The sequence below is a fragment of the Callorhinchus milii genome, unplaced genomic scaffold, assembly GCF_018977255.1.
Source record: "Callorhinchus milii isolate IMCB2004 unplaced genomic scaffold, IMCB_Cmil_1.0 Scaffold608, whole genome shotgun sequence".
In the NCBI taxonomy this organism is placed as follows: Eukaryota; Metazoa; Chordata; class Chondrichthyes; order Chimaeriformes; family Callorhinchidae; genus Callorhinchus; species Callorhinchus milii.
In genome coordinates this window covers 1-11,992 of record NW_024705349.1, presented here as the reverse complement: position 1 = coordinate 11,992, position 11,992 = coordinate 1, and the positions used below count along the sequence as shown (strand labels likewise).

The 11,992-nt window shown below is 47.6% G+C and overlaps 1 protein-coding gene across 1 annotated transcript; it reads left to right on the top strand.

Annotated features, from left to right (window-relative positions):
- The first annotated feature begins 1,024 nt into the window (after positions 1–1,024).
- LOC121852228 (endoribonuclease LACTB2-like) lies at positions 1,025–8,477 on the top strand. The gene is made up of 6 exons (XM_042346315.1): positions 1,025–1,074; positions 1,239–1,373; positions 1,485–1,663; positions 6,162–6,310; positions 7,530–7,611; positions 8,431–8,477. The coding sequence occupies exons 1-6, from the start codon at positions 1,025–1,027 to the stop codon at positions 8,475–8,477; spliced, it is 642 nt and encodes a 213-aa protein (XP_042202249.1).
- Positions 8,478–11,992: the final 3,515 nt, after the last annotated feature.

The following is an 11,992-nucleotide window of genomic DNA, read 5'->3' as shown; positions in this document are numbered from 1 at the left end:
CCGCCATGCTCCCATGCCCCCTTGATTATTTTGTTCAGAAGAAGAGTCACTCCCTGTTGTTTGGCAGTCTCCTGCCCCGAGAAGAGGACTGTCTACCCCTCATGGTGGCAGGAGCCAGAGCCGGTCCACTGGACCTCCTGAATACCACAGAGATCTAGGCGGTACCGGTCCAGCTTCTGACAGAGGAGTGGCAGCCTCTCCTCCGCAGTGAGTGTTCAAACATTCCACATGGCCACACGTGGTTTGTTGTTGTTTCTGGAGGAGCCCTGAGGGTAAGGATTCAGTCTCCTGGCTCCGCCAAATGGGGTTTGGCCAGGAGACATCATAGATGCCTGTCCCCCGGGGCCTCCGGCACAAGCTTATTAATAAACAAATTCCGTCGTGGTTTAGCGGTAATTAATTGAAGGTGGAGAGGTTATCAGCCCCTTGCACCTGTCCAGAGCCTCCTTTTGGCCGCTGTGGTGGTCACAAACACCATGAGGGGAAAGTCCAAACGGAATTGGCCCTCCCCCACAGCACTGCCCACGACAGCGTTGCCTGTCCGGCACCACGAGGAGGTAGAGAAAAACGGTCCTGCGCAAAGATGAACAATTTGATTATTGAAATCATTAATTATGCTATCGATTGTCATTTACATTACTTAACTAATGGGAGAACACGAAAATAGCTGGAAACATTTTTCAACTGTTCCCACGTGTGCCGCTGGATGGTAGGTGATGTGCGGGACTTGGTGATGCCATCGGCATCATTAGCCGCGTGGCTCTGGGTGTGGCATGTAGTGGGTTTCTTGCCTTCAGGAGGCAAAATGTTGCGGCCACCTGTAATCCCTTAGAAAAGAAAGCCAAACAACCAGCAAAACATGTACCATTTGGCCCAGTTGGTGCTGGCATTGACCCGGTAAGGCCAACATGGGGATCCATGCTGAGACCACTTGCCTGGTTTGTGAGCCAAGCCGGTTCCCTTCCGAGTGGCCATGGGAACGCGGCATTCTTTCTGCACCTCCGATTAAAACAGTTGACTACGTATGGTACGAAAGAAGCTGAACATGTATACATACATACCGGTGCCAGCTCGGTACACTTACATGGCATTCGCTCTCTGAGGCACACAGCTGTATTTGTAAAGGTGACAATGGTGTGCGGGTGAGTACTTTTGGCAGTGTGGCCAGTTTTGCCGTGATGTGGTGGATGGTGATGGTGAACGCGGTGGTGGTGGTGGCGGCGGCGGTGGTGGTGGAGTGCAGGTGCCGGCGTGCGGCTGTCGAAACTACCGCGAGTACCGCCGCGGCGCGAGGAGGTGTTGGGCAGTGAGGGCTTGGAGTACACATTCCTGCGCGATGGCGACGTCATCACCACCGAGGGAGCCACGCTCCGGTAAGCAATCGGCGTCGTTTGCCGGAGTGAGTTCGGTTTCCGCGCGTGTGCGAGAACCCCCAATAACCGCCGACGGCACTGGTGGGCGTGGGCGGTGCGGCGCGCGTGCAGGGTGGTGTACACACCGGGACACACGGACGACCACATGGTGCTGCTGCTGGAGGAGGAGGGCTCAGTCTTCTCAGGCGACTGCATCCTGGGCGAGGGCACGGCCGTGTTCGAGGACCTCTACACGTACATGCGCTCGCTCGACCTGCTGCTCAATCTCAAGCCCAAGCTCATATACCCCGGTAACTACCGACGCCCAGGGGACACGCGGGTGTCACGCACACGTACGCGTGCCTGTGAGTTTATACGCGAGCGGGAATGCCGATGAAACGGCACTCGGCTGCCGACGGAGCCTCGACCATAAGCTCTAGAACCCGAAGTGTGGGCCCAGGGCACCAGGACGTCAGAGCTGCAGTTGGTGGTGAGACCGGGATTTGCATCAGTCGGAGCTCCTTAAATTTGGTCACTGCTGGTCTGGACCATCAGTTTCCCTGGGGGGGGGCCCGGTACTCACAAGGGGCGCGACATAAATGCCGATGCCTCGCTCCCCCACTCATGAATTTACTCGACTTGCCACGCACTGTTCAGATTTTATTCCAATTTCTTTGTGAGCAATTAACGTGATAGCATGACACTGAAAGGGCATATGGCATTGTAAAGTGCGTTGAGATGCCAATTATCATGATAAGGTACTGTATGAAATGAAGTTGAATAAAATTAATTCCAATTAAACATAGTATGCCATGTGTACTTTCATGTCAATGCAGTCACTAATAATGCAATACCATGAAACTCAAAAGTACGGGATATTATACCATGACATTGAAAAAAATATCTACTTCATACAATCGTTTGTTTGTTCGTTTCTCAGTCTGGCGAGGGTCGCTACGGCAGCGCGTTGAGTAGTGGCGGTCCAAACCTCCCTTACCCTGGAGACAGACTCTAGCTCTTCCTGGGGATTTCCCAGGCGTTCCCAGGCCAGCCGAGCGACGTAGTCCCACCAGCAGCGTGTCCTGGGCTGGCCCCGGGGTCTTTGCCCAGTGGGACGTGCTGCCTGGTAGGAGTCTATCAGGGGGCTCATCAAATTTCTCTTGTACCATGGTACTGATCAGTACGCCAAACACCATATCAGTCAAACTCACGTCCTGCATCGTCATACCCAGTGATACCCATAATCAGAATCAGAAAATGTATTTATACTGGAGGATATCCATAAGCCATGTTAAGGACATAATTTTGCAATACTGCCCAGACAATTGCCTAATATTTATGCCTCAATACCATGCCATTCAGAGAGACATGAATATTTGCCCACCTTATTGCTTTTCACCAATCTCACTGTGCAGCTAATTGCACAAACGATGACTATTTTGCATATGTATGAATGTAATTTTGGACATGTTGAACCTTTTTCACATTATTCACTAGCAAGTGTTGCAAACTATCATTGCAATCATATATTTGTAATGCGGGCGTATTACATATTTACTGTAGCCACATCAAACAGGTCGTGATGCCAAGTTGGCAGATATCCAGTTGGTCTCGCCCTGATCTCAACTTGGAAATAATACCCATCGTCTTTTATACATCCGGTTTATCTGTGTGTGGGAGAAAGCCAAAGCATTCCGAACAAACATTGGTTCAAGCGCCATGGAGATCACAGTAAAGTAACAGGCAGACTGAGAGAGAGATGCTGGGCCCAATGGTGGACATCTTTACTCCACTGCTTAGAAGGCAAGGGTTGGTGGATGACAGATCCCTGAAATGCTCAAATCTGCTGGGCTACATGGTGACCAGGAGATGCCAGGAGAGCAAGTTCATTCATGAAACTATCTGTACAGCCCTTTGATTGTTATCTCCTGGCGTGCGACGAATTTCCGCTGGATACTCCAGTATGTTCTGATACACAAACACTTATTTAACACAAATTGGCCAAACTTGCCACCCAATGGCACGTTTCTCAGAAAGAGTGTCAAGACTTGTGTCGTGTTTTCTGTAAAGATCCCACTGCGATGCACGTTGTGTGCATAATAGAGGCATTGAGATACACGCATTGGGGTTGATGTATCCCTTGACAGTGCCCAGCCCCTGGCGGTCTGGTGCTGCTCACCGTCTGATACAGCCCGATTCACACGGAGGGCATTTGTGTGCCATGCTTTGACGAAAGTGCCCACCCCCAAAGCCTTAGGAGCTTGAAATAAAATGCTGACCAGACTTACCGCGGTTTTTCTTTCTTTCACAAGCCTGCTGAAGGGTCCGCGTCATTGTTTCCCCATTGTGGGCGAGTGAGTTAGGGCCGTATGAGCTGTGAGCTCAGGTCAGGCTGTCCAGCACTGATAAGGGAGCTGGGAATGTGAACGGAGAGACCACTGTTGCCAAAGCCTAGTACAGCTTATGCTGATGCATCGTATATGCCCCATGTCTAAGATGCTTAGACATGGGGCATAGAAGCACAGTACAACAGTGTAATTTTCTGTGCGGCCCTCTCTCCTGCCACCCTGCACTTTGTAGCCTATAACACTTGTCATGCATGGCGGTTGCCCATCCAGACCCTGGATGGTAAATAAACTAAGCTCATTAGCCTAACGATGTAACAGGCTGCTGAGAAATCACATGGTTAGCTTGTTCCTTTTATGGTTCGTCACCCTTAGAAATGGAATAAATATTTATTCCATCGACCTTTGGGCCTTTCATGCCAACTTTTTGCAATAGGGTTAGTTCGAGCAAACTCTTAAGATTTCTACTTCCTGCGGCTCATCAGCAGGGTCATGCTTGTTGGATGCTGCCTTGAACCGTGATGCTAAAGGCAAGAGCATAGAGAGAGCAATCTGAGCAGCTGCCGTCTCTAAGGTGTTAACACCAACTAAGTTAAGTGAATGCGCTGTGCAAGGCACAGACTCTATCAGAGGGTTTTTTGTTGTTTCAGTTGGGCCTGTTGCCAATTGAATTTTCCTGACATGTTGCTTGCATTGTCATATGACTGACCTCTACAGTTTGAGAGGTCCAACCCAAGGCCCTCCACCATCAAAGTCACAGAGTCTGCTCAACTTTTACCAGTGTAGCTCTCAATTGGCTCATAGCCCAGGAATCGCTCCACCACATGAAACAAAAATTCATTGCCTCAACAACCAACAAAGGTTTCTGATAAGTCAGTGAAATTACTTGGTGGAGACTATGCACATAGGCCACACTCCATCGATGGGAGGGGAAAAAAATACCTCGTAAGAGCAGTCGACAATTTGCATGTCAACGTTAGCATTATCGACTTCCGTGGATCTAAAAACAGACGGTCTATGTAAAAAAATGAATGGGGTTTTCCTTAATCTTTAAGTATGGAATGGGTCTCTCATATATGCGTTAGTGTATGAAAAAATATAGCTTTTGGCATATTTTTTTATGTTTCACAAAACCACTGTGTATTTTTAATAATTGATTTGTCAACGGCTAAATAAGCTCTCAACAAACGGCGAGCCGTTGGTCTCACTAGCTGGATTTTTAGTGCAGCTAATTTGGTTGTAAGGGCAGCTAGCTGGCAAAAATGTCAGCTAGCTAACTAATTTCTGTTAACAAGCTGAATCTAATGGGCAGCTAGCTAGGGGAAATGGGCAGCGAGCTAAAATAAAGTGATGGCTAGTTATGGTCAGTCAAATAACGAACGTCTTGTCATAATATGACGCCCTTCAAACTGTCCTGTTATGCAGAATGAACCGACTTGTTGGTGAATATTGTATCATGTCACAGCATATTGTAGCGAGCCAACCAGTGGCTCAGTTGTACAGAACCACTGTACTCTCCGAGAGGCTCTCGTTTTAAGCACGCACTGTATGTACCAAGGGGCCCAGGTGTTAAGCTCGATGTGTGCACCGAGGGGCCTGGGGGCACTAGTGGTCAGCTCACGCTGTAAGCACCGAGGGGCCTCACATTGTAAGCGCTGCGGGGCCTGGGTGGCCCTAGTGGTGAGCTCACCTTTTAAACACCAAGGGGTCTGGGGGCCCTCACACTGTAAGTGCCGAGGGGTTTGGGTGGCCCTAGTGGTGAGCTCACGCTATAAGTACCCAGGGACCTCGTGGTCAGCTTGCGCTGTGCGCACTGAGGACCCTGGCGTTCAACTTCCTTGGGAAGTCTTGGGCCACGCATCGCGCGCGGCCTGAGGCTTGGAGGCCCCTGGCAGTCCGAGGCCCCGGGACACTGGCCCCACTGGCCCGGTCCATAATCCAGCCTTGCGAACAGTCGTGTACGGTACTGTCGACACAAAAAAAGTGAGACAATACAAACGAGACGGTCCAAACGTGACAGAATATTACATTCTAGCACAGGGGTGGCCAACTTGGAACAGACCAAGAGCCAAAAAGTACCCATGAATTTTGCAAAGAGTCAAGTTGACATATAAGTGTGTGTATATATTGACAGTTTTGGCACAGCACGGGAGACATTATTTTTTGGTCCTGTGATGGTGTGTTCTACGTTATGCCCCTTCGATAGAGCCGCATGTGGTGGATTAAAGGATTTTACTGGCATGCTCAACATACGGCCTAACCCTGAACACCACAGTTCAGGTTCAAGTCGACTTTGTTTAACCAGGTGAGAACTCACAAGTCCAAGATGAGTATAGTTTGCAAGACAGACCTGGGAAACTGTGTCCCTGGGATTCGATTGCCGATTCAAACGTTGGCCCTGAAGCCGACGACGATTCGTCGAATTGCGCGCGACTTCAAGTCGTACCCGTTGTGTCTCCCGCAGGCCACGGGCCGGTGGTGCAGGATGCGCAGGAGAAAATCCGTGGCTATGTGTCACACCGGCAGGCGCGCGAGCGGGCGGTGATGTCCGTCGTCGGCGCCCACGCCGGGAAAGAGCTCTCGTTGGAGGAGCTCGTGCGCCTCGTGTACACGGTACGACACAGCGACGAGGGTGGGGAGGCCTGGCTTCCCCCTTCGCCATCGCCAGCCACAATCGATCCACCACTGGATTAAGGCCTCCTACTCAAGGCGCAGTCACCTCTCGCCATCTCGTCGCGTAGCAATTCACCTGGCATCTACATCTCTCCGTCTCCTTTGCCGATATCCTCTGCTGCTCCGACATTATTCTTGACCACTGCCCAGCGTGTTTTCTCGCGACTTGTCGTGCCCAAGCCCATGTAAGTCTCTTAATCGTTTGGATGGTGTAATATACCTGTTAGGGTGAAGCTGCAGCCTCTTGCTCACGCCACCGCTGGCAGAAGGGATTCCACGAGAGATGGGTCTAGAGAGCCTCTCTAAAGGGTATCTTGGCCTACTCCTCCACACTGGCCAGTCATCTTGGAAGAGTTTGGTCGCCATACCCAATACCTCCGTACTTTATTGCAAGTCCGGTGTGCTAACCATTGCAGCCCTGGTATAGCATCCTGTTGTGAAACTCTCTCTTAAGAGTTATGTTGGGGAGCACCTGTTAAAGCAGGGGTAGGGAACATATTTCCCAAGCGCCACATGGACGCGATTGGCCAGTGTGGTGCATTGTGGGCCAACAACCTGCATGACCGAACAGTGTGGGGAAACCTTCAGTGGATTAACACAGAGCTGAATAGTACATGCGTAATCGAGCGAATGCTTGTGGACGGATGGTGACGGGAGAGACTTGTGTAGTTCTGATAGCCGGACAAGAACATCCAGAATTGGAGACAACTGTTTCCCAACGCCTAAATCCACATGCAAAATAGACAAATACAAAGATCCCCGTATAGCCTCAATACACTGTTGGGACAAGTGCTCTTAGCTTGCACCTATCAAGGCTGGCACAGCACACACAGGCTTCCTAGTGGCGATGTTTACACACCACATCAGGTACTCATTTAAGGCCGAGTCAACCGGAGGAGGCCCAGGACCGGTTCAAATAATCGTCACGGTTGGCGACATATGGTGCGAAAGAAGTTCAACATACACGCATACGTGGGCGGGAATTGAACCCGGATCGCCGGGTGCGTAGCACACTACCGCAAAAATACATACAAACGTATGACCTATATTACACCATGTCATTGCACCATTTTCTGAAATTCAACACACACACAAACGCACACAACACACTTATACCACTACACACGCGTGTGTTCACAACCTTTGTTTCGTGTGTTAGGACACTCCTGAACACTTGTATAAGGCAGCATCCTGGAACCTGCACCAGCACCTCAAGAAGTTGGAGAAGGAGGGCACAATCGGTGAGTGTCCCGTGGGTCCAGCATCGATGGAATTCTATTCAACATTGTCCAGTTCACATCACTGCCATACGGGCAGTTCTTGACATGTTGATTTCTCGGGCACTGGGTTTGTCAACTCACATCCCAAATTGTGTTGTAGAAATGAGGAACGACGCATTGAGAGGAAACTGATTAGAATGCGGTTACATCCAACAGAACAGCACCCACATGTCCATAATAGTCTTGTGTTTCTGTTTTTTCCTGTGTGTTGATATCGGTGTTCTGTTTTACATTTATATTGCATTTGTGCTTTTAATAATGTTCGCGAAGAGTTAAATCAATGCATCTGTTATAAAGTGTTCATGGTATAATTAGCTCATGTAATTTTGAACATATTTAATTCATGTTATTTATTTACACAAGAATGCCCAAGTCTCACAACTCTTTTTCAGGAGGTGCTTGCATCGGGATATGTGGCCGTTGACATGTTATGAGCGTTTGAAATGTGAGAAGAAACTAAAGTAGTATCCCGGTAAACCCAATCATGGAGAAGACGCTCCTCGCTTCATGCCGATAGGTTCACGAACCCACTTGTTGTGCTGTCATCTCACGGCAACCCCACAGCCCAGTGGGGTTTGTGAGTTTCACAAATCTCTACGCAAGCCACCAAGCCTTGCCTCCGTAGTGCTCGATTGGAGGCATTCACCACCACGCCTGACTCTTCGCTCGCCAGTGTCTATGCCCGCTGTGTATTCGTGTAGGCACGCACGTCCGTGTTACGCGTGTGGCATTTGTTGCTCCTTGGTAACGAATTCTCAATTACTTGTGTTGCCATTGCAGTCAGAGTGGGAGAAGGAGAGGAGGGAAAGTGGAAGAGCAAGCTGTGAGCGCCACCGCGCAGCAGTGCACAGTGCCTTACTGGCCACCCGATGGTGGACTTGAGTACTTGACATCAGGGTCTGAAGTTGCCAGTTGCCACACCCCCACCAGATTATAGTCGGTTGTGTTTGCAGGGCACGTGGGTTGCCTTCACGGAGTTTAGCTGAGTGGGCCAAGGTGGTTCAGGAGGCTCATAATTGCGGTCAGCACACAGACCCAGCAATGCTGAGAATTATTGGTTAAAATTTTGGTGGAAGCCATCCCAGATCAAACCGTGATTTCAAGTGTAATGGGTTTAATGGTATCAGCCAGACCACCTATTATTGCAGGAACATAAAAAATGTACTATTAATTTTGTTTATCATGGCTCTGACAGTTGAAGTTTTTAGGTATATGGAGTGAGCAATGTGCAGTAAACAGTATTTTTTACAAACGCGAACGAGTGCCATGTTGTATTGGAATGAAAGAGTTATTGGCATCATTTCAGGAAGTGCTTCTGTGGTGTCATGTCTAGGGGCTGTTTCCTGACTTGATGGATTGCTCCGCTCGTTGTGTTTCAAAAGAACATTTCTTCACCTCATTGCATAACTAAAGCAGCATCATCGGTGTAACTTTGCTTATAAAACCCCCAAAATATAGAGTAAAAAACAAGGATAAAAAAAATCTACTCAAGACTTCTAACACTGTTTCAGCGAACGAATCGTTATGAATAATATATGAGAGATTGCGTTCGAAATATAAGACGGGATTCTAGAAATGCGGACTCCACATTTCTATGGCAAAACAAATGCATTTTTGGCCTCTGTGTGTATGTTACACTGCTGAATGTACCAGTGAACTGATTTAAAGATGTTGAATGGCGGCGGTAATCCTGGCTTGGTGAGATGAGTAGAGCCAGCGGTGCGTGATTCTTACGATTTCACACAGGTGTAGAGGTATGTGTGCCTATATTATGGATAAGTTGATGTTGTGTTGACCTTGCTTTTATGGTCTTTAAATAATTAAAATAAAATAAAAACAATTCTGAATAACTTTACTAAGACTGAGAATTCTGTTTTATTTGAGAATGTGGTTCTGATGAAGGCATCGATATTTGACAAAATCACTTCAATGCAATGAATGTTGTACACGTGCACTTGCGTGTGTATGTGTGGGTGCATGTGCAAGGATGAGCAGATAGCCATCGTCTGGAAAATATTTGTACTTTCCAAAGGTGACATGCTTGTGTGTCCGAATTTGGGCAGTAATGTGGGCATATTGGATTGCGTTCCTGGATTGGTGCGCAGTTTCACGATTTGAATCCAGTGGCCGCCCTGGGTAATACTGCGGATGTAATAACCATACAAATACGCTGTCTGCTTTAGAGTGGATGTGAAAGATCCCGTGATGTCATTCACAAGAGTCGGCCATTGTGTGCCATTATTTTTGTCCAAATTTGTAAAATAACCCGCAAAATACTCAATTTGGATTGTGGCATTAACCTGTGACTTCACTCATGAATGGTGGCATAATTAAGAATGATAATGGTGCATAATAATCTTTCCTGTAATGTCAATACCGAGTATTGACCCATCTAATACATCCCTCAATTGAGTAAAATCTTGAGGTTATAGGCAATTCCAAGTCATCTTAACCCTGAAATGTCTAGGCATTGCCGTGGTATTGGTATTGCTGTTGTAAAGATTACACGAAGAGCACTTCATATCATGAACTCGAGTTGCCATCATTCCAGGTATCATGAGTATTTAGTACAATACCAGGGTCACTGTCACATAAACACGCACTATCAATAAGAACCTGACACCCACCAATTTATGTGAGATGTAAAATCTACAGAAATTTAAATCAAGAGCACAGGCGTAATAAGTTGTGCACTACATTACACAGTAATTTAGTTTGATTTAATGGCTTCTTAACCTCATTTTAATAGTTTTTAAAACCACAAGTTTGTTAACTTCCACATTGCCTTGTACTTATAGCTACAATTTCCCTGCACATTATAAAAATTCTACATTGCTTTTAATCACTTTGTTTTATTACATTTTTACAAGTATTTTAATAACTGTTAATAAAAAAAAACATGAAGATGCATTTTTATTGTATTGCTAATGAGTAATTTCATAGTTATTTTTCCCTTCAACTTTGCAACCAAAATATAATCTATCGACGGAGGAAAGGTAGATGCGACTTTTGAGTTGACGTGGACTGATTCCACATGCAAGTGGCATCCAGTCCTGGTGTGCACACACTGCATCTATGGTCTCCGCCTCTGAAGAGGGGAGAACCACGTGATAAAACTGGGACTTTGAACATTTAATGCTCACCTCAAAGTGGATTGTCCTGGGGAAATCAAGACAGGTGGCATCCTGCAGATAATAGGAAGCGACTGGAGCTACGTACGGTGGGAAAGAGGATCAGCATACATACTTGCACGTCCTACAGAGGAAGTGTCTCCTGCGTTCTCCGTCTGCTGGTACATCAGTGTTTCTTTGGTCCAACATATATACAGCACATACGACCAATGGTTCATTTTGTCCAATTCTTGGCATACAAAAAAAATGTTGCCCGGTTATAAAGGAACTTTCCAGCCGACAACGTTGGAAGTGGGGGGGGGCGGCGGTTGCTGCGTTTCTGTTGAGTAAGGCCCCTCCTGGGTGGCTTGCGGGTTTGAGTGGCGAGAGGAGGAAGTTGCTCGAGGGTTGCGAAACTCCCCTCGGCACGACGCGAGGAGCGCCCCCGTCGCTGCACCTGCGAACGCGCCATCCGTGGACTCCGCACGTGCATCCTTCCCTCCCGTGGGTCTCAAGAGCTCCGTGCGTCCGTAGGACTCGGGATGAACGGGAGGACTTGGACTCGCTGCAATTGTTGCGCTGCGTTATTGGACCCAGGGCAGCTGTGAAGTGGAAGTCGGTAAGTTGAGTTCTGAGGTCGAGTATGTATGTCGAACTTCTTTCGCACCGTACGTAGCCAACCGTGCTAATCGGAGGTGCGGGGGAAGGAATACAAAGTAGACGCAAAAAAGCAGTTCTGAATAAATTCCTTTTCAAACTAGCAAGAGTTGATTGTAATTGCTGTGTGACCCTACCCCGGTAAACATTTTTTTTACTTAAGTTTCGTAATAATTTTTATAATTTGCAGTCAAAGGTGAAAAGCTGAACTATGTTACCTAGAACAGACTTCATCGTCGTTGCCTTTGGAGTATTTTCACGTGTTGCTTCTACACTCTGCAATCAGCCCCTGAATGTTGTGTATTGTGGAAAGTGCACAGTGTTCCTTACATTTAGAAGACATCATTTAGCCTCTGGTTGGAGACCCGTGTTTGCCCATGACATTGTTTTGAGACGTTACATTTTTGAAACTCGGTGGTTTATATATATTTGGTAAACACACAAATAGTCCACACAGTTGTTTCATTACCCTATGTACATGGAACATTTTTCCTGCCTCTGCTCGTTTTTTTCCCAAGAGCTTGCTAAAATACCGTCACGACCGAATCGATTACCGCCATTACGGAATCGATTAG